The sequence below is a fragment of the Mirounga leonina genome, unplaced genomic scaffold, assembly GCF_011800145.1.
Source record: "Mirounga leonina isolate KUSES-001 unplaced genomic scaffold, KU_Mleo_1.0 Mir_54, whole genome shotgun sequence".
Taxonomy (NCBI): domain Eukaryota; kingdom Metazoa; phylum Chordata; class Mammalia; order Carnivora; family Phocidae; genus Mirounga; species Mirounga leonina.
The window spans coordinates 10,605,961-10,632,685 of record NW_023270812.1 but is presented as its reverse complement, the minus strand read 5'-3'; the positions used below and the strand labels follow the sequence as shown (position 1 = coordinate 10,632,685).

The window sequence follows — 26,725 nt, the reverse complement described above, 5'->3', positions numbered from 1 at the left end:
CGCTAGAAAACCCTGCAGGGCCTGCTGCTGTTGTGATGTCCACCACAGAAAGCCTCGGTAGGGTAGACTCCTTACTTCCACGAGGAGCAACAGAACTGCGGTCCTTGAGACAACCTGAGTCAGTCTCTAAGTTTCGGTCCTCCCAAACTTTAAAGCACCTTTCTGGGCATTAAAAATACATTACCAGCGAATATCCTCATTCCAGTATATAAGCAGCTGGTCCTACCCAAAGGCCACCCTGAGCTTCTGCAGCCCTAAGACATTCCCTCCTTCAGGAAAGCCCTTCTTGAAATTCTGGGGCCGCTCCTTCACCCAGCACGCCTGCTCCGGGGCCACAAAGGAAGGTGGACTGGGCACAGGGAACACAGGAGTCAGCACTGGGGAGAGGCAGGCCCCCGCCAGGTGCAGCCAGGGCCCCCCCAGGTGCAGCCAGAGCGCCGGCTCCCTTCTCGCGCCACCTGTGTGCTTTCGTGACCGCCTCCCATGAGCCACCTCAGGCGGATCTTCGTTGCTGACGCATCGCCAGCACATCTGACCCACACAACTTAGTAAGTTCCGGTGTGCTTAAGAATCCAAGAGGCAATGAAGGGACCGTGTGAGTCTGTATGACCACGGGGTCGGCTGACGTGCCCAGCAGGTCGTGGAGCCGGAGTGGGCATATGAGCGTGGGGGACCACGGCAAGAGTGGCCCGCGGCCTCTGTCCAACAGCCTGCACGATCAGGACAAACCAGAAAGAGCGCCTGACACAGACGGGACCCTTGGGGGACCTCTCGTGAATGATGTCACAGGCAGAAGGGGACGGGAGGCAAAGGTGCAGATCACAGATGTAATTCTGCCCGCACGAGACTGCAGTAACAGCAAACACACTTAAATACATACAAAGTTTATTAAAAATAGATTGCAAATGAAGTACAGTAGAAATGGGAAAGTACAGCAGTTGTGGTGTCCCCAGTGATGCAGTTATGAAAAGCATGTGTTCACATTTGACCTGATCACCCAAGGGTGGCCCAGCCCACCTGCCCACGGGCCTGATGACCACACACACAAATACCCCTGCATGTCAGTATTTACATGTATTTGCATGTACTTACGCGTAGTTGCTATTTCTCTATATATTAACAGAAAAGTAATTCATCTGCATCTTTTCATGGAAGAAAGTGTGAATTTAGTCCCTATAAGGCGGCCAGTGTTCTCGAGCTATCTGGGAGGGGCCTGCTTTTCCTGGAACCTCCAGAGCAAACACCCACATCCTTCATAAACACTTAGAACCATGTGACTCTCTTAAACAAGGGGAACGGTGAGAGCACACTTCCAAATAAGAACCCCGATAGACGTAAAAATATTTACACTCGCATTTCAATGATTTATCATACAGCTCTCATTAAAGTGATTTCTCAGGCTAAAAAGCCTCTCCCTCTTCTATTTGCAAGTGTGTGTATTTTTCTAACATACATATCTGTAAGAGAACAATCTGGTACAGAAGAATCATCGAGACCCCACAGCAGGGTTTTGTCAAGTAGAAAATTTGCTCAAAATCACAAAGTAAGTTAGCACTTCCACGGCACACAGTAGAAATCGACATGAGATCCATCTCCCCAGCATCAGCCACACGGTCACAGCTGAAGAAACAACTGCGATGCCCAATGACTCAAAAATGAAAATTAAGTAACTCTATTCGATGTAAGAAAATCGCTTAAACTGCAGTCCGAGCCTTCCTTCCCAGACAACACGTGGATGGAACTGGTCCTTCCTCGAAGGTAGAATCCCTGAGCCCCAGCCATGTCAAGCGTCACTACTAACCTCCCGTCCCTCTCATACTTCTGCGTCTCTCCACATCAACACGGCCCAGCTAAACAGACCCTCTTTTATAGATTCTCTTGAATAGTCGAGATACTTAGTGAACTCCCTAACTGAACTGCCATCTGCAAAATCACCAATGATTTATTAGTCTAACAATAATCTGGCATTTACAAAAATAAAATATCCTAAGCTTAAATCCTCAAAATTTTCTTCTTGGAGAATTTTTTTTCTTAAATTACCTATTTAGAATATAGCAGGAGGGCTGTCCCTGGATGGAAGCAGAGGGGGCAGGGTCCTGACAGGCACCACCTCCCTTCTGGGCCGCGTGGGTCTGAGCTGCCTTGGGACCCCCCTCCCCGGGGCGGGGAGACAAGTGAGCAAGGCGGCGGGGCAGGCTCTGCACTGAGCCCCCATGCGGGGTACGCTCAGGTGTTCTCTCTCCTGGAAGGGGACACCTCGCCCTCGGGGGACACGGTCTGCAGCTGCTACTCAATAGCACAAACAAGGTCTGGGCGGGTCAGGCGGTTCCCTGCCCGGTCGCCACAGCGCCGTCGGCAACCCAGAACACACATGGCCTCTCTGCACTGCGCCGGGCGAGGGCGAAGACGTGTCCCCACCGTGCTCTCCTGCCCTGCATTCTCCCCTCTGCCACTCAGACGCTAAAAAAAGAAACAAAAAACGTATCTTCACGTGAGTCAGATTAAGAAATTAGACAGTGTTTACGTTGTATAAGTGATCATCTCCTGGTGAATGAAAAGAGCGTCTTGGAACGGGACCATCTCTGGATCCCGGCCGTCTCAGCAACCGTGCTTCTGGGACGCGGACACGCTGCGCGCGGCCCCCGCCCCGAGCCCGTCCTCCAGAGACGCGCCGACAGGCCCCTGGGGCGCACGGGCACCTCGGCCCCGTCTCATTTGGTGTTCAGCTCATTTTCCAGTTCTGTTAATTTACGAGAGGCTTTTACTTTGTTGGACACATCTTGACCTTGTGAAAACAGACGCTGACGCTCTTTGAATGTCAAGTTTTCAGGGGCTCCTGAACTTCCAGGCACATCGGCATCGTGGCTGCAGCAGAGCAAATGCAAATGTCACTGGTCACATGGAGCCAAGCTGTCAACACTAATGCCACTCAAAGTGAGGTAACCTGACACAATGGGCAACTAAGTACACTCTCCATGAGGGAGACTCATTCCTCGTTAAATGTGCCATAATCCTTCCCATGAATACAATCACTGGGGTTGTCGCTAGGCAGCAAAAAGGGCAGAACGTTCTCCTGACTGAACTGTTAACTTTCTCCAGCCACGTCCAACTCTCAAAACGCCGGTCACTTCAATATTAGCAGGCCGGGGATTCTTAATAGGTGAGCTAGCTAAAGAGGTACAGCTTAAAAACATGTAATTGTAATGAGTCCTCATGGACCCGAGAGGCATCTATCCGTATACTTACCTTAACAAGTTAGTGTAAGATACTGAAGATTCTCTTGATGAGCTCAACATCCGTGTTCTAAGAACTGTCTGGACTACAGTCTAGGTGAGGGTGCTCGGTGGAGACACGACGCCCATTTACTGTTTGTGCATCGTCAGGGTTGGCCTTAGGCAGTCTAACAGGATGTCTGGACACTGTCCTAGAATCTTCCACCCTTGTCGGCGGAGGCAGAAGCATCATGCCCCCCTCCTTCTGGAGTTCTGACCACTAAGCCTGAAACCCACATCACTGTCTGAAACGCAATGCAAAATAAAAGGGCCTCTAGGCTCACACACTCGTGCAATGAGAAACGTCTGAGATGATAATGAAGTCTCTAAAATTCCACTCCAGCCTCCTACAGAACTAGCACAGCTGTAAATACCTTTTAGACGGTCTCTCTCTCGGATCCCGATAAGCATCATGGGCACCAACAGCTGTCCCAGCCGATCCCATGTAAGAGTTTGGTCCTTTTCCATAAAAGAAAAAATATCAAAGTTAAAGTGCCTGCACAATTTCCAAAACTTTACTCATGATCAAGATGCAGTGCCCACGGAGGAGTACTGAAAATCTGACAGGAGCCCTGTGGGTTCGCGTCTCTCAGTGGCCCGAGTAACCCAATCACCAGGCTGCGCAGGTGCACGGTGCTCCGAACCAGCCACGCCAGCCATGTCCTTAGGGAGCGACAGCCAAAAGGTTCAAATCAGTTAAGATGCATAATTACCATGAATTCGTAAGAAAAATCCACAGAAGACTAATTCAAATGAGACTGTCAGATGCTCCTGACGCAAAGGGTTTCCTTACAAAATAACTGAGAGCAAATGTAACCCAAACAGTAAGCAGTGATCACATGCCTCGAGTTTCTCTTTTCAGGGCAGCTCCTGAATTTTTTTGCTACATAAATGGCTATAATTACTAAAACAAAACTTTTTAAACAAACGAGTTATAGAAAAAACCCTAGTGTTTGATATAAATGCTGTAAATACAAACTCACTCAAAACCAGACCCAAAGCAGTGTAAAGGAGGAGTGCATGAGCCTGTGGGGATGCCCAGCCTGGGTCCCTGGCTCGGCCTGCGCCTGGCCCAACGCCTGGGGTGACTGACGGCAGCCAGCTTGGGAACAGCACTGCCCTCTCTAGCCAGTATTAAAGATCAAAAAAGATGACACAGATAAAAATTTTAAAATGCATCCAAATATTACCACTAATGGTATATTATTAAAATCATAGTGCATTATGTCAGCACTCATATATAGTTAATTATAACATCAGCAAGAAAAAAAAATTTCATGCTTTTTGAAGAGCGTTTTGCTTACAATGATACAAGCTGGAGCAATAAATGCTCAAAATACTCAGCAAACGCTGACAGCATGGGTATTGGATTAGACAGGCCACAAAATCACTACAGTATCTCAACAGTAGAATTTTCCTTTTTAGACAGCAGCATAAAAATGATTTCTAGCTTCTTCTCTGGATGCAGGAACATGCTGTGCAGACCTAGCTGTTTGGCTGAGACACAGCGCAGGGCTGGCTGGGGCTCCTCGGGGCACTGCATCATTCCCGGTCCTTTGCCAGGGTCCCCGTGATCGCCATGTGGGAAGTCATCCTCCACAAAGACTCAAAAGATGAAACAGACCCCTATCTCCAACGTGGAGCAACCCAGAGCAGGCCTCCACAGCAATTATCCGCAGAGTAGAATTTTTTCCTATTTTAATTCTAAATTTTCGCTGTTTTAGAAAATGTTGCGTTGTATCTTTTGAGTTTTGTTGTAAGAATGATACTTGCTTCTTCCACTGGTAAAAATCAATTCTTCAAAGTTAATCAGAATATTAAATACTTTCAGTGGACTATATGAATTAATACTGCACATTTCAAGTAATTTTCAAAGATCTCCAGTTAAAGAACCTTTTTTTTTTAAAAAAAAATACCTTGCTATGCTAGAATGAGACACTGTTTATTCCAATTCGTACCCGTTTCCTCCTCCTCAGGCACCCAGTGGAAGAAACCAGCCCACCCGCAGAAGCATGAGAGTGCTCACAACAGAAGAAACATGAGCTGAACCCGGGGGTGCAGCCGTGTTAATGGGATGGCAGTGAGGAGGTCAGAAATGCTCTGCATTTGGTGCAGACAGCTTTGTGCTTTACGAAGGAAGTCTTCAAAGAGGCACGAGCCATCAGACGCAGGATATAACCTGCTCCTATGTGGTCTTTTCAGTGTGAAATAAAATAGGGTTAGTGGTATGAGTGAAAGCCAAGGTGGTCAGAAATGAAAACCCAGCCCAACATCGCGTTAGCAAACCTCGTCTGTGTCATGACACACAAGACCTCAAGCTTGCAGCTTGTAACGTGACGCAAGGAGACTGAGGGCATCTCACTTCAAAAACTACTATTGTCCCAGGAAAGTCTTTCTAGACACCAACAACAGATATTTTATAAAAAGATTTAATTTTGACTTCTGAGTGACTCAGTCTCAATATTATACGCTGAGCCTTCGGAGTGGATCAAAGCTCTGACGCCGATGGGAAGAGAACGTGGCAGAACTCATTTGTTCTGGAAGAGCGAAGGTCACGCGTGTTTTTGACCATTCATCTTCTTTTAGAATTCTGAGTCCCGGGCATTGCACCAGGAGCATTTTAGAAGACCCTTGTGCCCATGAAGACCACTAAATCTGACAGTGTTTATCGCCAGCATTCTAATTTAAGATTTTAAGAGGAACTTGGAGTTTGAATATTGTAAACATCGCTTCCAGTGCCGTCTTGGACACTGGTTATGGCGGTTGCGCCTGTGGGCAGGACCACCGTCACGTGAGAGTTTGTATTAACTCAAGGCAACTGCGTGCCTGTCAGGGTCTGGGTACCAGGACTGTGACATGCGGAGAACGTCCGTTAACAGGAAGGAATGAAACCAGCAAGAGGGAAAAGGAGTCATTTCACAACGACTGGGTTCCATGTCCCTGGCGTGAGGCAGCTCACATTACAGCAGGACCATCAACTCAGCATAGCGCCAACTACTCCACCCAAACTACCATGGAAAGTAGGGGTCATCTGGTAAACCACTGCCATGTGGTGCGTAAGCCAGAACAGAAAGTTCTACTCATGTTGGAGAACAGAACTTAGCATGTGACCCTGACGCTGCTGGGAAAATGTCTTACTCTCATCTTCAGACACCAAGATGTGTGAAAAAAGCATGTGTTCAACCAAACGTAAGAGTTATTTAAAGAGGCAGAGAATGGAGGCCAAGACCAACAGTACTTCAAGTGACTGGGGGGTCCCGGAGGGCCAGCCACTGCTGGCAGGTCCGAGGGACAGAACCCTGCAGGTAGAAAGCAACTGGGGAGCTGGTGTAGTTGCCAAAACGACTCTCAGCACAGACAGGACAATTGGAGGTAGGGGGAGATGACCACACTGAGACTAGTGATCAGGCGAAATCAAATTCCAAAGCGAGTGCTGATTGAGGGGGCCCACAGAGCAGCAGGGTGCAGGGTCCCGATTCCAATCAGGAAGATAAAAGAGGGCTTGATTTGCAATCCCACATTTTACCTCTACCTTTCGAGTGGCTGGGCTGGTAGAAGCCTGTTTTTTTTGGAGGGGGCGGGGGCTGGCCTGTGTTGGGAGCAGTACTGTTGGCAGGGGCCGAGGGTGGCTGCAATGGTTTGGAGAGAAAGGTGCCATCGGAGGCCGGGCGCGGCGGGCAGGGGGGCTGCTGTGGCTTAAGGGCGGTGGGAAGAAGAAAGTGCCCGTGGGGCTTCCTCGTGCAAGAGCACTTATCCTGACCTGCCAGACTGCAGTCCTCCTCCTCCTCCTCCCCCTCGTGGTACGAGACGAGCCTGGCGGTGTACAGAGAGTCTGGGGACAGGGTCTGGGCCTGGAGGGAGGAGGCGGTCCGCTGAGGTGGGGGAGGAGGAGCGGCGGCCGGAGGGGACGGGGACGGGAGCTCGTAGCCCCGCGGAAGCGGGGGTCTGCACAGACCCGGCTCCTCCGGTTCCAGCAACCTGCGCTCGGCCTCTGCGTGCTGTCTGCGCCTCTCGGCTTCCAGGCGGCTGTAATACCCTTCTTCCTGTCGCCTCTGCACACGGAACAGACAAAAGCGCAAAGGTCAGAGTCAGGAGGGGCCTTCCGGGGGCACGAAAGGGCGCATTTTACCCTCTGCCCCCCGTCTCCACACTGATCACGAGTCCAGGGGACAGCAAAGTTTCAACGTAACAGTCTACGACAGAAACGGCCAGATCCGCCTGGAGACAGTCTGGAGACTCCCGGGCACGTTCATCCTATCGTGGGGTTTCTGGCACAAAACTGCTCCAAAGCACCGAACCAGTGCGCTCTAGGTCCTCGCAGGCTCCAGCTTCCCGTTACGACACCACTGTCCCCATTCAATTATCCCTCCAGACCCTTAATTCCCTGCTGCTCCTTTGTCTCTCTCTCTCCTCCTGCTCTTGTAGAGTATTAACTTACCTGCGCCTGCTCGGTTTAAAGACAAAACGAAACCCAAACAGGCTCTAACTGGCTTTCTACAGCTGGTACTTGCAAGAACAGCGACCTGGCACGCATGCTTTTTCACTGACCCCGGGAGTCCAGAGAGCAGCCCTTCCCCTTCCTCGACCAGAAGGACGATTAAGTCACCTGGTTAATTTCCAGTTATTCAGAGGAAAGTTAACAGAAACCAACAACTGTAAAAAAAAAAATTACTCATTTTCCCAAGGGAACAATCTAACAAATATGCTTTCCACAGTTCTTAATTTATAGTTCAAATCTTAACAGACTCCCTGACAGACAGAAAATTAGAGAGCCAGGAGTTAATAACAACAGCAACACGATATTCAAATATATTTTGACACATACTGTACATTTTCTTCCGACGTACATCTGCACAGACTACAGTTGACAGAGTGGAAATTGTTTTCACATCAAAAAAGGTAACAGCACAGTTCTGTTAAAGAGTGACAAAAGTTCTAGAACACATGGGAAGAGTGAGTGTAAGAAAGGGGTTACAAGAGCAGACAGAAGGACGTGCCTCAACCTGGGTGTGTGGTGCTGCAGAACGGAGGGAATTCTCAATCCATTCAAGCAAACGAAAACTCATTTGGGGGCCCTCGCTGGCACGAAGATACAAGTTTCGAGGCCCCCTTTTACCGCGTACACTCGTGTCTCCTCCCTGCTCCCTCTGGACACGCATGCACCGGACAACAGTGCTCAGCGCTTCCCCTTCTGAAGGAGGAAACTGCAAGGACCAGTGCCGGCCCCAGGCATGGCCCTACACCGACTCCTCACTTGATCTTCTCACTCTGTGTTGAGACATCCTGAAGGAAAGACATTTTGCACCTTATTTTCTACACAAAGTAAGTGTTTGCTTGGGGTTGGGGAATCCAATTCAGAATGACCCCTGTGGCCTTTACATCAAGTTGTCAGGAATCTTAGTGTGACATGGAGAACATTTTAGGAGGAAACCAAAATACCCTTTGGTTACATGGAGAGCAGATACAAGTACATGACCCCGCAATTATTCTACCACAAATGAATGGCACATTTTCTATAACAAAGCAAGCCCAACAACTGTGGACATTCTGTATAAAAAATAGGTTATTCGGCTTCTTTTTACAGTGAGCACTCAATTCTAGAAAGCAGTTCCTAAGACACAAGCGAATTTGACAAAATCGTGAGTTGTGAGCACACACGCTGGAAAACCCGAGTAGTGCCCGAGCGTCCCCACAGAAGGCGCGCTGCTCCCGCGGCAGGGCCGTTCCCGGGCAGGCAGAGGCTGCACACGGCCAAGGAACAGCAAGACAACACGCACCCCAACGGAGGACCCGCACGGCTCACGTTTCAGAAAACTGATTTTGAATCTGACTCATCATGACACAAAGTAAAGAGTCGAGGGAGACCTAACCCTGAAAGCTCAGACTCCTTCAGAAAACTGCAAATCTACTGGGACACAGCTTTTGGAGATAACATGATGACAACTTTAAGGAACGGTGAAGGTCTAGAAGACGCAGAAGTCGCTAATTTCCATACAGGTTCGTGTGCTAGCGTTATTTACTCTACTTTCATTGAAATGAGTCACATCGTTTCTGTCATCTTGCTTTTCATTTGTTATATATCCGCATAGATTCTATTGCTACGAAAGCTTCCTTAAAGTTCTGTTTTTGGGGGAGGAGGAGGGTGCTCTATGAATACAGTTCACTGGACTATCAAAGAAGGAGTGATGAATAAGAACTGAACTTCTCCCCATCAGCAGCTGTGGTGCTCCCGGCCTCTGCCTTCACGGAAGGGAAGCAGCAGAGGAGATGCGCTTCTCCCGGGCCGCATCCAGCACGGGCAAGCCCTGCGGGAGGGCCCGGGCCGGCACACACAGCAGGAGGCCACAGGGCACAGGCAGAATAGGGCAAATCAGTTGTCATTTTAAAATTCAACTTAAAAGAGTACTTTCATAAAAAAAAGAAATCCACGTATGGAAACCAAGTAGTAACTCAGGATACATATCAGATTAGATCCTAGTTGAATTCTCCTTGAATCGTGTTTTTCATAAGCCATCAACCAGCAGTGAGTGATGTCAGTGAACAATCTCAAGTGCGGAGTGTGAACGGACTGTGTTACTACGTTCCTGGCGCCTCCCACGGCTCGCACTCCCTCTGCCCGCCTAGCGCACAAGCATCCCCCTCAGAGTAACCAGCTGGACCACGTCCAGGAAAGGAAGAGCCCGGAGTACACGGGCGGGCTGCGAAGAGGCTCACTCATCATAACCAGGCCTACGAGTTCCAAAGTGGGAGAGAGACAAGACTCAGAGGGTGAGAGAGTCTGGACACAGTTCGGAAGGGAGGTAGGTTGGCCAGGTCGGGCTCAAGTGTTGGGTCCGATAACACAAGTGGGGATCCAGGCCCTGTTCTGTCTTGTACATCTTAGGATACAGGTCAGGTCTAGCCCCTTTCCCCAGCCCATCGACGGGTTCAGGCTAATCTGGTAAAGTGCTAGCTGCCCCTAGAGGACCATAACCTTTTCTTCAGCATCTCGCTTCGCTCTCTCCTCGTCCTGGCGGCGCCGCTCCTCTTCCTGCCTGGCGCGGTCTTCTGCTTCCCGCCTGCGCATCTCCTCCAGCTGCTGCTGACGCCTCCGCTCCTCATCCTGTAACTAACAACACAGTGCCTTGAAGCTCTGCTCTGCTCACCCACCTGCACGAGGCGTACCGGGCACATGCGGACACAGGCACACACACACAGTCAAATACAAGATACCAGGTTAGAAGCACTGTTGAAAGACAGTAAAACACACACACCTTAGAGCTCTGTAGTTCAAAAATAAGTTACCTAAAAGCAGGGTCCCCACAGGTCCGTTCATTTCCCCATTAACTGTGGCTCAAAGAAGGAGGACTCTGTCTCATGCATTCACACATTAAGCAAGCATCATTCTTGTATTAGAATAAATAGAAGTTTAACCAGCTCCTGTAAATCAGCAGACTCCAGCAACAGACAAAACCCTCAACTGATGGAACTCTGGAACCCACTCAACCCCCTGCGTTTCCTGGCCGCGCTCCTGTGAGCTGTGGCACGCAGATGCTGGCCTCCCCGGGGCGGGGTGCAGGCCCCAGCTCACGACTGCAGCGGGACGTGGGTCTGCGGAGAGCCCCGTGCAGAGCGGCCCGCCTCTGCCTGGGCACCAAGCTTCCAGCACGCCGGCCCGTGGCCATCCGCTCTCTCTGGACCCCATCCTGGACTTTGAGAATTCCTTCTCAGCCCGGGAATACCCCCAAACTGAGTCAGAGAATCTGAACCTAAAATCTGGAAGGAACCTTACTCTACCTCCCTCCTGCTACATCTCTGCCAAGTAATTATCCACTCTGTCTGAATAACTCTGGTGTCTGGGAACCTACTGCCTACCTCCCCGAGACAAGGTATTCTATTTTCAGGTAACTACTAGTCAAAAAGTTCTTCTGTGGGTCTAAAATTCATCACCTGATGGTTTGCTTTCTATTTTTCATCATTCAGGTTTTGCCTTTTTGAAACAACACAAAACAAATTTATTATCTTTCCTTCACACCATCCAAATGCTTCAGGATATCTTCAAAAATCTACGACGTAGCCTGTTTTGGTTTCCGGCTCCTTTATCCTCCTGGTCAGATTTCTCTAAGTACTACGACTTCAGGGCACCTTTGACCAGAACAGAACAGAGAATGCCCTTCTGCTGTTACAGGCCAGGATAAAGGTAACTCTGGAAGCTTGCTTCTCCGTTTCTGTCGTCTGTGACAGAGCCGGCCTATAGCAGCGCCCACAGCCCTGCACCACCCTCGGCATCAAGAGCAGTGGATTCAAACTTTAAAAAATGAAAATGTAACTCAACGCCACCTCGTTTAACTGCTAAAACCACTGCAGGAATCCCTTACATAAAATCCCTGATGGTATGTTTCAGTATTTACAGAATTACTAGTTATTGTATAAACTGTTCATAGCAAAAAATAGAAACTGGACTTAAATTGCATTTATGTTTGTTTTTTTAAACAAAAATGTAACGACTTCACACTGCATCTGGTGGAAAAAGTAACAAATTAACTTGCGTCACTAGACTTTTTCATGTCAGCAAGCAATATTAAGACACCTTAGGAAAAAATGAAAACTGCCTCGTCAAGAAGACAAATTTACTTAACTTCCTCTTTCAGTACAGTCTAGAAATAGGCCAGGAGGGAGGGCAGGGTGGCTTCTGGAGCAGGGGCAGGTGCTGCTACCTGAGAACCCCAGCACCAAGGAAGAACTGTCCAGCGTCCTGCCCTGGGGAGAGTCCCCCATGGAGGGCTCACAGCCAGCAGCGTGAAGACTGATCAAGCATGTTAGAGTCATCAGTCCAAGTTATGAGAAACAGTCAAAATGAACAGCCACTGAGAACAGTAAATATTCTACAGAAGAGTAACTTATGGAAGAATGTAAAACTGCATTAGTGAAAGAAGTTTTTGTTACCCAATAAAGCACAAACTAATTCATCATGTTATACTTTCTAGACCTAATTGAAAACAAGTCTGAGCAAGAAAACCCGTATCCACTGAAACAGCCCACTCGTTCTTTTAAATTAAAGAGGAGTATGATTTTAAGAAACGAGAACAGTTATAATTCTCATAATTACAGGTATAGAATGCTACACCTTACGAATCGGTAAACAGACTCTTTCTCTTAAAAGCCTTCATTCTTCTAAATCTGGACGGGGTAAGCAAGGAGACGCCTCTTGGGTTGGGTTCATTAGTGCCTGTTTTTAAAGTCGACCAATGAGCTGGTGCAGTCAGGACCAGGGCAGCCTCTCTCCACCGCAGGGGTAAGCTGCTTCATGTCCTCTCATCTGTTTTGTTCAAAACTCAGACTGTTTTGTTCTTCATATGTACGCTGCTTTACTCTACCCTCCTCCCCCAAAACCATTAAGGACAGAAAAGAGAATCCAATCGCTTAATTTACTCCAAATAACAGCTCAGAACGGTACACTGAGCTGACAGTCATGACCAGTTAAAGGGCAGCTCAACTTGTTACAAATTTCATGGCTGAGATCCGATGACAAACTATGTTAACACTGGAGTTAAATGAATAGAGATGAGCTCACTGTTTTACAGGAAAGGAATGCCAAGTGACACGTATCAAAGCCGTCTGGTAGGAAGTTACATTCAGGGGAACAGATCTGAGTAGACGGAAGGAGAATTCTTACAGAATGAACACAAGGCAGCCCAGACTAAAGCTATTCTAAACCAAGAACTTAAGCTGGGATTTCAAAAGCCAGTCCTCTAAGCCTGAACCAGTTTTGCTACATTGGTGGTCCCCATTTCTAAAAAAGACATTTTCAGGTAAAAAAAAAAAAAATATGTTGAAATCTATGTGTTTATGATTTTATACCACAAGACCCTAAACTGTATCTTAAATTTATAGTAAAAGCCCCATTAAGGGAGACAATCACACCGAGATAATCGGAATACAAAAGAGGACCAAGGTGTCCCTTACTTTTTGACATTTTCACTGAAAATATCACTAAAAGTCTGTTGAGCAGATTGTCCTTAAGAACTTGGGCAAGACTTTTCTGCCTATGTTCCCACCCATTAAAAACACCCTAAAAATTTTAATACCCACCCATGAGGAACCACTATGATCAGGCCCCTTCCTACCGCTGGGCGCTGGCCCGACTCGGGTCCAGAGCAAGTCCTCAGCTAGCTGGCAGCCCCACGCTGGGGGCGTTGAGGACAGGGCGCCGTCCTTAGCAGAGCCGTCCGCACAGTGTCGGGCACTCCATCAGTGGGCGAGCTCCCTTCCCTGGGCGCGGCCCGTGCTTCTGCCTTTGCGGGGTACGGAGAAGGACAACTCTGCCAGGAGCTGCAGGACCTACAGCTTAGCTGCTCCAACAGCGGCAGAGACATGAAGTTACCCCCAAGGAGGCCGTGCGGCTCAAAGGGCCCACGATGTGCACCCAGAGTTCTCTTTGCGCAACGGTCATACCTGACACAAGCATGTGAATTTTGTGTTCTACTCGGCAACATGGGCAAGTTGGTTTGGCTACGCACACACTCTCCTCCTCATTGCTGGGAGGACGGCCCATCGTTCGGCTCCCACTGCCCGCTCCTGCAGCCAGGCACTCCCGTGTGAAGAGGCAGTGAGCAGCCCGCCTCTCCGAAAGGGTACCTTGCAACTGGTTTCCAAATGACTCTTGCTTTCAGTCCAGCCCCTTCTATGCCCAGGTCGCTCGGGTCTGCCCAATTCCTACCGTCCCACATCAAGACCAGACAGGAGGGCAGGGGACGAGGGCAGATCTAGCCTGGAGGAAAACAGGAGAGCCACCGAAATCCTTGAAAACGTCCCTTCGCTGGCACTACCCCAAGGAAGAAGAATTTTCCCCTTGAGCTGTCAGGTCATCTGAGTCAGCGGATGAGCCCAGTCATCCCCACAAACATCCCGTGACGTTCCGTACGAAGGGCACACTGTAAAAACTGCACGGCATGCGCTGCCTACCCATCCGGTCACACCCGCCACCGCCCTTCATCCCAGGGAGAGGACTGACACCTAGCAGCGGAGGTCCCTCCACACACCCTGCCCATTCTGACAAAAGGGTTCTCTAGATACTGACACTGCTGCTAATAACATTAATATTCGCTGGGGAATCAGGCTAAGAAATGCTCAAAAATGTGGTGGTTAAAAAGTCAGTATTAATACTCAAAATAATTACCTTTTAAAGAAATAAAAACTGAACTGGGTCTTTAAAATACAAATCTTCGTGTAATCCTTTCTCCTTAGGTATCATTCACCTGTCACGTCATCTGCGTTGTGGGTTCTGGCCGGGCCCACAGAGCTGGGGAACCCCTTACAGCAGCCAGCCAGTGCGTCGGGTCAGCACCCGGGGGTAACAGAGCCCCCCAGGAGCGTGTGCGGAATAAGCACCTGACACAGAGAAACCCCCTGCCATAGGTACACCTTACCACACAGAAGCATGGAGAGAACATACATATTTTATCTTTGTCTCCTATTTAAAAAAAAAAAAGGAAAGCTAAAATAATCTGCCCTTCGGCCGTCAAGGAGCTGCGTGCACAAGAGGCTTCTCCCTGGAGCGACAGTGTCGCCACACTGCTTAAAGGCGGAAGAAAAGGGGCTGTTGTTTGCTGAAAAGGCCGGCAAAGTCAGACCTGGACTCAGGGACTGTCCACAGTCCTGGTGTCTGATGCTGCCCATAGGCATTCAGAAGCTGACTAACAAAAAATGACCTCGTTAATACAACAGATACATCAGCCAGTCTGTAATCCTCTGGCCAGTGACACAGGTAATAGCACCATATTTCCCACTACTGACGTCAAACCCACCGAAGTTGCAACCGAAAAGGACCCCGGCATTTTTCGGCAGACGGTAAACTGGTACGGCTGATGAACTAAACTGAAGTCCATGCGAAATTATTAAAGAAAACAAGGAACAAATGTTTACCGAAAAGCTTTCTTATTCTACCAATAAACAGTAATATCCTGGACAGTTACATCTTAATTGGCAAAACAATGTGAATACCAATTCAATTGAGTTTCTAATAGTTGATTATTCAAAATCTATTACCAAGGTAATAATAATGAAATAGATTAGTCATTGCAAAAGTTCTTTCATTTGCTCATGTGTTTATGACTACGTAAGAATACACAGAATCAACTTTATGACTGAGGAAAGGTCAAAAACCATAAACAAACAGTAACACTTAAAATTAAGGGGGAAAAGCAAAGAGGAACTAAATCTAAACACACTGCAGGCATGCTTCTTGAGAGGCACGAACTATCCTGCACTAGGACACCCCTAGGAACTGGTCTACTAGAAACACAAAACCACCACCACTGAGAGAAAAAAAGAAAATCAAGACAGGAAAAAAGTACCAAAGGAAAGAAATGAGAACATACCAAATCTAGAACAGAGATTGCTGGCAGAGCAGTCTGCTGCAGGTAACAGAGAGGAAAAAAAAGAAAGATGAAGTGTGAAAAAAAGTCAAGTTTAGACCTGTATTCCACCACCACCGGCGCGTCGGCTGCTCCCGCATTTCATCTGCGTCTGAAGGACAACCCAACAAGAACAGTAAACGCTACAGACCGGCTTCCCAAACTCAGAAATAGGAAAAGGTCCACAAACGTATTAAACACTTGAGTTTCGTTATTAAGATACATGGAAGAAACTTTAAAACGTGTAATTTCCCTGAGCTCATTACTTGGGAGACTAAGATATTAATCTTAAATATGATTAGTGATAAATACACAGATACTTTTCTAACTAAATTATCATAAAAAACTTTCCAAATGTCATAATTCATACTAAAAGGCTTTGAAATAGTCACTGTTTGAACAACCTGGAAAACCTGACAGACCCTTAATAAAAATCCACTGTAAAGAATAAATGCAGCCATGTCACAATGCAGATGCTAACGTCCCACTCTGGGACGCAGTTACCACAACGGAGGTTCATGATGTCTGCTGACTTACCAGAGACCTCAGCTTCACACTCAGCGCGGACGGCAGCGAATGGCACGCTCTCCTGTTTTGGGGGTGAGAGATCTGAGGCCGGGAGCACACGCAGCTCCTGGGACGACCTGCTTGTCACTAGGGACACGGGCCAAAGCAGAGGACCCTGCACCGAGCACTCAGCCACCGGGTACACGGGGGCCTGGGGTCCTGACCCCAGAGTGGAAACTGCGCAAAGAATCCTAACCCTGTAAGTGACCCGTTACTGATCCACCAGTTGCTCTTTCAAAATATAACAATACTGATGGTAAGCAGAGCTGTTTTTAAGGACGTTTATTCCTGGTGACTTGGATAATACTAATAAAATCATGTCACAGTTAAGATTTGGGCCTTTGTTTAAGATACCTCAGTGTTCCAGCTGAATTTGTGGCCAAGTTCCATATACCTTTTGCTGAGAATATGTGCATAATAATAAGCGTGTGACATGTTTCAGGAAAATAATTCACAGGGCAAACTCGAAAAGGGATCAGACTGTTGGCTTTATGTACTAATAATTATCTAAGATTAAGCTGCATCACAATGTGGAAAGACTGAAATGTCTGACCTAACAGTTAATTTGTTTAGATCTCTAGTACAGACAGCATGAAATTAAAGTTGCAATTAGAAACAAAATCCAGAAGTCATGCTCCAGGCTGTCTTTCCCCAGAACACTGCACTGTAGAGAACTCACTGACATGTCACAGTCAAATGCCTCTCCCTCAACAGTTCTCTTGACAGGGTAACAAAGAATCTTAAATTTGGCACTTTAATGATCTATCGTATTCAACTAACATAAATTTCACTTATTTTGATACAAAGGAATAAGTTACTTTTATCAAATGGAGAAATAGGAATAAAATCCTAAATTCTCAGTAATCTTTATACTTACACCACTGAAATATAGTTGTTTAATTTGGTAAGTATCTGCCTCATCAACCAAATGAGCACTCTGCAGAGTGCTCTTTCTGGTAATGACATTAAACCCGTAACTCTGAAGTTCTCAAGTCTTCTTTGTTACCCACCATCCCTCGCTGATCATCGAGACCAGGGGTCAGCAGACGTCCTGCCACCTGTGAAGGACGTCTCGGGGCGCACCCTCGCTGCTCGGGTACCGTCTAAGGCGGCTCGTGTCGTTTGACCACGGAGCTGCGCCATTAAAACAGCCCGTACGGCCCACGCAGCCTCCGATACTCACTTTCTGGCCATTTGAGAAAAAGTTTTGCCAACCCCTGATGAGGATTATTACTGGTTACTAACAAATTAGTGGTTATTAACTTGTTTTCTCAACTGAAGTGTTAGTGAGAAGGACAACTACGAATTTGCTAATTAAAACAGCAAAGTTCCATGTGGATGGTATTTACTTTTCAACATCTAAGCCTCTAACCCTGGCTCACCCTGCAGGACGCCAGCTAGCAGCGGTAGGTACAGTAACATGCGACAGGCCAGGGCCCTTGCCAACCCTCCGGGAGCCTGGGTGTGGCCACCCCCACGAGCGACACGCACAGGTACGCACGCCCACAGCACTTCTCCCCTTTACCCTTGCTCTCCGCTCAGCCTCGAGGCGCTGCATGATCAGCATGGTATCCACGTCATCGTCCTCCTCTTCCTCGTCATCCTCGTCCTTCTGTTTGGACTCCTGGAGTCTCTTCTGGAACTGCCATTCCAGCATGAGTTTCCGCAGACGGTCGTTCTCCTCTGCACTGCGCTCAGGCTTGTTCTGGAGCTCTTGGATCTCCCTGCTCAACATATCCACAATGTGCATCTGCTGTTGCTTCTCCAGCTTCTCCCGGGCATCCCGCTTCCATGGGTCTGGGGACAGACTGTCTCCGGACGACAGCTCCTCTTGGCTGACTGTAATGTACTGCAGGTCTCTGCGCTCGATCGTGCGGGGCTGCTGCTGGGGCTGCAGCTCCCGAATGACCGTCTCTTGGGGCCTCTGGAGCGTAGAAGGCTTTTCTGGCTTCACGTGTGGGACGGTCACAGGAGAAAACGGGGCCGGGTTCAGGGACTGGGAGCGCATCTGGCCCAGCTTCCGCTCCTGCTCCCTGCGCTTCCTGTCTCGCTCCTCTTCTAGACGGGCCTTCTCCTTCTCATACCACCGCTGGTGCTCCTCCCGCTTCCTCCGCTCTGCAGCCGCTGCCTGAGCAGATGCAGGTCCGGTCTGGCCGGCAGGAGGCGGAGGGAGAGGCAAGTCCATGGGCATTCCGTCGAAGTCTCCAGCGTAGTGCGTGGGGGGCGGCGGGGGTGGCGGGGGCAGGTCTGTCTGCACAGGCTGGGAGACGGCCACCGTCACGGGCTGCACGGCGGCTGGCGTCTTCCAGCGCCCAGGGCCGCTTTTGGTCAGAGTGGACGCGGGGGTGCCTGACTTGGAGGAGTGGTCCAGGTGCTCTTGGCTGGAGGTGCTGGAGCCCACAGAGGAGCTCTGATGGATCCACATATCACTATCAGACTTGTGATCCAAGACTGCCTCGATCCGATGCCGCTCTACCTGGTAAGCTTTATCCTCCCGAAGTTCCTCTTGGGAACGGGTAACACGCTGGAAAAAGGAAAAAGGAAAACTGTTCTATTTCAGCCGCTTAGAAAAAAATTACTAAAACGCGTAAATGTTTTATCTTTGGGGAGAAAACATTGTGGGGAAATTGTTAAGAGAGTGCCGAACAGAGGTTGAGACCGTCCAGCTCTGTAGCTCTGCGGGACGCATGATTGGGGGGGGGGGGGGGGGGGGGCCCCCGGGCGGGGGGGGGGGGGGGGGGTCAGTGCTTTCCCAGGGAATTTATCTGTTACAAACAGGAAGGAGCTGTACTTCCCATCTGCATCACTGGCAAACATACAAGGCATACACATGCAGGTACTTCATGGACAAGCGTGGCCCTCCCCAGTCGTCCGTGGGCCCTCGCACGCATCTGCAAAGGGGTTCCTCCCGCAACTGACTTTGAAAGGATGAATGTGTTTAGTGTAATTACATGAAGAGCAACAAGATTTACTCCCCCGTAGTAAAATTCTGAGTAAGAGTCATGATCCAATCTTAACCACATCAGCCATGGTTCCACCAGCTGACGACTGACTTTGGGAACACTCCAACAGAGCTGGGCACACGCCAGGACGAGCCAGGCATCCGGGTGTCTCTGTCCCCGTCTCAGAAAGGTACAAAACAGTGTGTATGTGTGGAAGAGACCAAAATGAACACTCTTCCAAAGGGCTAGTCTCTGCACAATGGCATGTCTAAAAATTGTTTCAACTGACAGAAATGGATTCACTATGATGTCAAACATTTTTTTTCCTATCCTTTTAATATGCAAAATAGAAAATGAAGATGCAAATCTGGAAAATAAGCTGTTTCCTTTCCTTAAAAAATAAGCCAACAACAAAAAAATGAACTAGCACTTGAAGAAAACAGCAGCCTGAGAGAAGAATGGAGTACTTACTTACTGCCCATGTTTCGCTATGGCTGTACTGTGCCCACAGAAACAGTTTCCTGCTCGCTGGGCCGAGTCCAGGCCCTCGAACAAGGCGGGGGTTAGGGGCACCGAACCCTGGGTGGTCAAAACTCCACACGCAACTTCTGACTCCCCAAAACTTAACTACTAACAGCCTACTGCTGACTGGAAGCCTTACGGAAACATCAACAGTTGATCACCAAGTATTTGGTATGTCTTATTATACACTGTATTCTTACAATACACTCAACTACAGAAGAGAAGGCATCATTAAGAAAACCATCAGGATGAGAACATACATTTACAGCACTGTATTGAAAAACATGGGCATAAAATTGGACATGAGCAGTTCAACCGATGTTGCTCAAGTCAACAGTATCATTCAATTTCCTACTATTTGTAGGAACAGATACTTTTATTAAAATACAAGATGTCAGAGGTCCCGCCTCAGACTCTCCACCAGCTTCTCCTTCTGCTGCCACACCGAGCCTCCTGGATCACTGCCCTGCTCTTCCGGACTTCACGAGCCCCCTGGTGCCCTTGTTGCATTTCTCCATGTCTCCCCTGCTAAGTCCTACCCTGAGGCTCAGTCATGTCAAGATCCACATAAGTAACCCATCGACACGCTGACCTCTCACAGCATCCTGACTTCCCCTTCTAGCTCATTTATCTCTGAGGTGAGGCAGAAGCAAACAGCAGACATAACACTATGAACCCAGAGGCTTAATAATGGTATTCCCGTCAAACAGGAGAAGACGTGTAGATGCTCATGACCCAGGGGAAGGAGATTTTCCTAAGGGCTAACAAAATACGCTAGAGGAAGCAGGGCACACAAGTACTTCACTGTGAAAGAGAAATCTGGGGGCGCCTGGGTGGCTCAGTCGGTTAAGCGACTGCCTTCGGCTCAGGTCATGATCCTGGAGTCCCGGGATCGAGCCCCGCATCGGGCTCCCTGCTCGGCGGGGAGTCTGTTTCTCCCTCTAACCCTCCTCCCTCTCGTGCTCTCTCTATCTCATTCTCTCTGTCTCAAATAAATAAAAAAAAAAAAAAAAAAAAAAAAAAAAAAAAAAAAAAAAAAAAAAAAGAAAGAGAAATCTGGAGGAAGACCTTCTCTGCCAGCTCCAGCCAGACATCCAATGGTCCTAGACAGATTTTGGGGGGTGGGGGGGAGTGCTCAGGCCTCCCTAGGAAACAGGCAGGAGGGCCCCATGGACAAGATGACAACATCTGTGACCTCAGGATAATTTCTTGCCCTCAGAGAATGTGGCTCTTCCTCACGGCTACTCGTGCCATTCCCCGTGCCTGTGAGCCCTCCTCTGTTCTCCCGGCCTTCCCGGCTCAGTTCAGCTGCGCCTCCATCCCTGGGCTCCTCCGACCACCTCAACTAAAGCACCACATCCAGAATTCACTATCTAGGATCCGTATTTGTTACATATCCTAGACTGTGCCTATCTCTACGCATACGTTTGATTTCTTCTCCCAGTCTTCCACAATGCAACGTTATCTTTCCAAACAGAAAAACACATCTGATAATGTTCCCCAGCTCAATGACTCAAGAATGATGCTCCCCTCTCTAACTTGGATAAAACCCCAATTCTGCAGCTTATCACTTCAAGCCCTTGCTGTATGGTTCCAGGCTGCAAAGGCCTGCCGCTGCCCCCTGCCCCGAGCCTGGTTCCTGCTCAGCGGCACATCTCTGTGCCTTCTCACTTGGTCTGAAAAGCTCTTCTGTTCAGAGAGCTGTAATGTAATGCGGGAGCCCGGGTGCTAGTCACACCGAGACTGAAAGGTAGCTCTGCCTCTCAGTGGGGACCCAGATCTCCAGCAGGACTTACTACACTATACTGACTTTATCTGTCTCATTTCTTAACCACATCATTAGTTTTACTGGCGGGGACCACGGTTATGTCTGCATCCCAGTGCCCGGACAGCTTCTGGTGCAAAGAAAAACACACATCACTCATTTCTCACTCCTTGAATCAGGAATCCTGCCTCACAAACTGTAATGAAGGTGTAATATTACTAACCCTTCACTAATCAAATATCAAGGGAATAAAGCATTCCTTTTCCATATTTAGTATTCCTTCCTATCCACTCTTCCTCAGTTAACCAGGAAACCAGGAAAGAAAAAAAAAGGTATCAGTCTCAGTGCTGTCCTACAGAGAATAACGACTGTATCTCTGAAATCATCCAGATTTTATCCTGTCAAACTGGTTTATCTTTGACGGCTGCGAATGTTCATGGACTCCTTCTCTCTAACCTGAATTGCAATACTGGAATGATTACTGTCTGCGTGCATGTGTGGCTTCTCCTCGTAATTTGGCCACTGGTTCTGAGGAGGAGCCATCCGGTCCTGGGATTTGGAAGCTGGGAAGGTGAAATACTCTCTGGTGTACGTCTGAGTGGGGATGGGGTAGGCCTCAGGTCTCGGTGGAGGGGTCTGTTCCTGTAAAATGGGAAGAAGAAAGAAAAGTGAGCTTTTGGCAATTTGTACATAAACTAATTTAATTTCCAAAGATCTGTTTTAAAATATAGTAGATACATTTAAAACTGTGTTAAAAATTAAAAGTGTTTGATCCTATACGGAGAATAATGAAAAACCTTTTATTTTGCCCTGACTTCTTAACTTAAAGCTAATTTCCTTATTATGTTAAAAATGAAGAAGCCCCCAGGAATTCTAAACACTGCTGATGTGCAGAAGAAATGCACGAGGAGACAGTTTAGGGATTCTGCGGGAGGCCTGAGTTTTGGCTGTAGTGAGGATGTTCGCTTCACTCTCACACCTCAGTGCAGAGGTTCCCGGTGGAGACAGACGTTATCTTAGCTGTTGTTCCGGGGGCATATGCACTCTTCCCTCCAGGGCTAGGAGGCTGATCTGTTGGAAAGAGACAGTGAAAAGCAAGGTTTTGTTTTTTTTTTTTCAAGTATCACAATGTTTATTCCATGTCACGTGACAAAAGCTCTTTAAGGGCAGTGACCATGTGTCCCGCATCTTCAAACTGCCAGTGAGGAGTCAGCAGAGACCACTGGAGGCCACGGGACAGATCAGGGCTCATCACACCCTCTCCTCTCTCCTGAATAATCAGAGCCCAGAGCTACCAAGCTTCATCGACAGACCAGGGACTGGCAAACATTTCTGGCAACGGGACAGACAATAAATATTTTAGGTGCTGCAAACTTTGTATGTGTTGTATATCCTTCTATTGATTCTTCTTCTTGTTAACAACCCTTTAAAAGTATAAAAACCATCTGAGATCCTGCTGGCAGCCTGCCAACTCCTGCTAGCGACAGGATCAATGGCTCGTCTAGAGCATCCACTGAATCCAAGTGTTCTAACCTCGTTTTCATTTTCTATTGGAAGAACATTACTTTTGATATCTCTCACAAAAAAGCACATTTCTGTTAGCCAGGATAGGCAGGTAATCCTACTGCTTTGATAACTAAGCAAGCACGGGGTGTCCCCCCAACACTGACGGTGACTGAGCATGTCCAGGCCAGGGAAGGACAAGCACAGTGACCCTTCTTACTTGCCACGTTGGGGCTGGAGCGGTGATCAGCCCGGTTCTTCATCAGTCTGTCGTCACCTGGCAATTTCTTAGGTTCGCTGTATTCTGCCCAAGGCAGCTGAGGGCTCTCAGGTGACCCGTTTGGAGCTGAATTATTGTAGAGCTCAAAACCTTCACTCTTTGGTCGGGGTTTACCTGAGCCACGACGATCTGAAACTGAAATCAAAGTGCATTCAGGCTCTCCTCATTTATTCAAGATTTTAAACACCCTATTTAGTCTTTAAAGAGAGATGAATCTATAAATATTTAAAATTTTGTAAGACCTTATTTTTAGCGAAGAAATAAGGCAGTTTTTTTAATCTAAGAGTAAAACCTTTCTCGAGAACCTTAAAAGCAACACGTAACTGGCACTGATGGGAAAAGGTGCTCTTTCCAACCTTCTTTTCTCATAAGCTCCACCTGTTAAGTCACAAGGCTACTTCTAAAGTAACTTTTTAAAAGATATACTTCCCTCACTTTCTAAAACACACTCCTCCTTTTAGTAGCCGGCACTGCCATCAGCTGGCCTGACTGTCCACGCTCTACTTCTGGCTTCCACGTCTCCCTGTGCGCAGTGTTCTCTGTTCTAACAGCTTCCCTCTGACTTCTAACTCATGGTCTGGTTTGCTTCTCGGAAATGACCCTAAGCTGTGACATCAGACCACCAATATGGTACCGTCCTGAAAAAAGTGAGAAATATGCTGAGTTGAGGTCTATACTACAACACATGGTTGTGTGAAGATACGCAGTTTATTCCAGTAAACAGCAGGCCCAGGTTCTCAGAAGCTTTGGTTGCTGTCGCTGTGTTACCCTTAGGTCGACTTCAGGTCCTGGACTTGGTGGAAGCTCCCGGATCACTGACTGATGAAGAAGGGAACTCCGCCAAGGCCAGACCGAGCGGCTGTGCACAAAGTTAACAAAGTAAATGCAAAGTATATAATGATTTAAAAAGATAATGTGAGTCCTAATGGGTTTTCCTCTGTGATTTCTGAACTAATCCTTTTTAAAAAGCCTTAAATTTATATTGGTTTTATTCTGAGATTTTTGACGTAGGTACAAAATCATGGTTCCCACCAACAGGTTACTTCATCCGAATAACTGAGCTTTTAATTTAAAGTGAACTACATGTAACAGGATAACCATGTCCTGCACACACAGGACTGAATATACTATTCATACACACACTCATATACGTTGTTTCAGTAGAGAATCCTGCTTGTTCTTTGAAGACTTTCTACCCCGCATCACCCGCTGACTACGACTAAGTGCCTAGTGCAGGATGGACGGAAACCCTCCAGCAGCCAGCCAGTCCCATGGGGGTTCCGGGAGGGCGGGAAGATAGTGCATCACCACGTGGTCAGACACTGAACGCTGCCCTTGGCTACTTATCCCGGGCATCTTGCCGAAGTGCCTGCATCCCCAGCTGGGATGGTGAAAGCAGTAGCACCTAGTCTAGGGTTTTTGTGGCTACGAAGATAAGGTCAGGACAGTAAAATGCCTGGCACGCGGTAAGTGATCAATACAAGCCAGCTATTACTGGCAGCGGTCAAAGGAAGAGACGGCATGCGATTCTCCACAATGAGCTCTTACTTCTTTGCATCATTGGGGACGGCTGATTGAGCAGGGTGGCGAGGCCGTGATAAATTGCTCCCTGCTTTGCCACTTCTAGTGTTACCACAGAACTTGTTCTTGTCATGAGTTCTGCCGCCCTAGGAAAAGGAGAGTAGCACAAACATAAAGAAAATGTCACGACGACAGCCTGTGACCAGAGCAACCGACGGCTATTTTGAGTAACAGTTCTGACCTTCAGACAGATACCTACTGCCCATTCCCTTCCTTTAAAGATTAACCAAGCACGCATCTCCTATTGTCATATTAAGAACGGTAAGATGATACTCAGACATTCCCAGGACGTGCCAAGAGTATGTTTTTTTTAAGCTTCAAAGAAACTGCTCCAAACCAAAATACATATTTATAATCTGCTAACAAATGAGGTGTCATATACACTGGTTTACATTTAAAAAGGTGAAGAGTAAGGGCACAGCTTTTTAGCATTATTTTTTGTCTTCTAATTCCAAACGTGAAACATCCCTAAACACGTTAATATGCAGCTTTAAACAAATACATAAATGATACCTTTCTTGAGAGAGTCCTACCAGACTTCGTCCGTCCACACTGAGGAGCTGGTCTCCTGCAGCCAGGCGTCCATCCTGTGCACACCCAAAAGGCATGTGTTTTGGGCGGTGGGGACAGCCAAGGGCAAGAGGAGGAAGAGGAAAGTCAATGGCAAGGAAGCTCACATTTGTTTTTTCAGCAAACAGTCTACATGGTGTTTTATAACAACACATTACCAGTGGGTCATAGCAGGTCATTTGCTGACTAGGACATACTGAAAACTTACATCTTTAAAAATGACACTAACCCCATCAGCAGCACCTCCTTTTACAACAGACTTGACATAGATTCCAAGTTTATCTTGGCCAGCACCCTAAACAAAAACAAGGCAACACTGCTTGAAAATACACAGTAAAAAATACAATACTCAGTAAAATAAAACAAAAATAAAAAAAATAAAACTAGTACATAGATAATTGCAACAAAAGTCCTGGTTCTTGCTTTTACATGAAAATTAGTACTAATAAAATTAACACTCTATTTGGTAAATATAAAGGAACGAACAGGAAATGTACCTATTTTATCTTCCTAAATCAAAGAGTACTTACTCTGGAAAAATCGATTATTAATAAACCAGTTGATGAGATGGCTAAGTTTAAGTGAGTTAAAACTACCCTCATGACATATACTATTAATCACTTAGATACAAAAGCAATTTACTATAGTATTTTTATATTCCAATATTTGCCTATATCCCCTTATTATTTCCAAAGCTGTACTTTAAAACTTAAGAAAAAACTTCTTGTGGCATCCAGGAAGGGGGACTTAGGTAGTAAGGGAGGATTCTGCAGAAAATCCTGTGCATCGTTTCAACTGAAGGATCATGTATTCTAACTCTAGATGAATATGGAGCTAGGAGCCCCGATCCACACGGAATGCACATCAGGACAAGCAGCTTCTGTGAAACAGGTTTCAAGAACACATACAACTCTTGTACAGAATCCCCAACATTCTACTTGGACATTCCAACCAGAACATAAAAATCCATTATGGATAACTTACTGGGATGACCGCAGGAAGCAATCGCATGTGTGAAATCTCACCTGGAGAGCACTGCCCATGTTCCACAACCAAGGGTACGGGTCTTAGCTCAGGGTAATTTCAATAGTTATGAAGTACTGGGTCATAAATAAAGAATATACAAGGTATCCCAGAGAGTTGTAGATACAGTGATTTCAATAAATGACTTAATTGAAACAAATGTTCTACAACACTCTGGAAGTACATAATTTCCACTGGAAAACTCTTCATTCCTCCTTTTCGCTAAGAGAGCCAGTTTGGAGACTACAGCCTGACTGGGGAGCTCTCCCCTCAGGGAAAATCCGGCATGTAGCATGCCACGGTTT

At 47.4% G+C, this 26,725-nt stretch overlaps 1 protein-coding gene across 7 annotated transcripts in view; it reads right to left on the bottom strand.

Moving 5' to 3' along the window:
* Positions 1-868: 868 nt before the first annotated feature.
* Positions 869-26,725, bottom strand: part of LOC118001767 (afadin-like) — a 100,885-nt gene continuing 75,028 nt past the window's right edge. For 4 of the 7 annotated variants that reach the window (XM_034991901.1, XM_034991905.1, XM_034991903.1 and 1 more), the window contains 11 exons: positions 25,627-25,692; positions 25,341-25,414; positions 24,795-24,913; positions 23,187-23,381; positions 22,443-22,534; positions 21,920-22,105; positions 17,760-18,758; positions 10,246-10,380; positions 7,033-7,324; positions 3,647-3,731; positions 869-2,865 (listed from right to left, as the gene is read on the bottom strand). In XM_034991901.1, coding sequence (XP_034847792.1) covers positions 2,712-2,865; positions 3,647-3,731; positions 7,033-7,324; positions 10,246-10,380; positions 17,760-18,758; positions 21,920-22,105; positions 22,443-22,534; positions 23,187-23,381; positions 24,795-24,913; positions 25,341-25,414; positions 25,627-25,692 — 2,397 coding nt within the window. In that variant the 3' untranslated portion in view covers positions 869-2,711. The remainder of the gene's footprint in view (positions 2,866-3,646; positions 3,732-7,032; positions 7,325-10,245; positions 10,381-17,759; positions 18,759-21,919; positions 22,106-22,442; positions 22,535-23,186; positions 23,382-24,794; positions 24,914-25,340; positions 25,415-25,626; positions 25,693-26,725) is intronic. The other 3 variants (XM_034991904.1, XM_034991906.1, XM_034991907.1) reach the window with 2 other exon arrangements.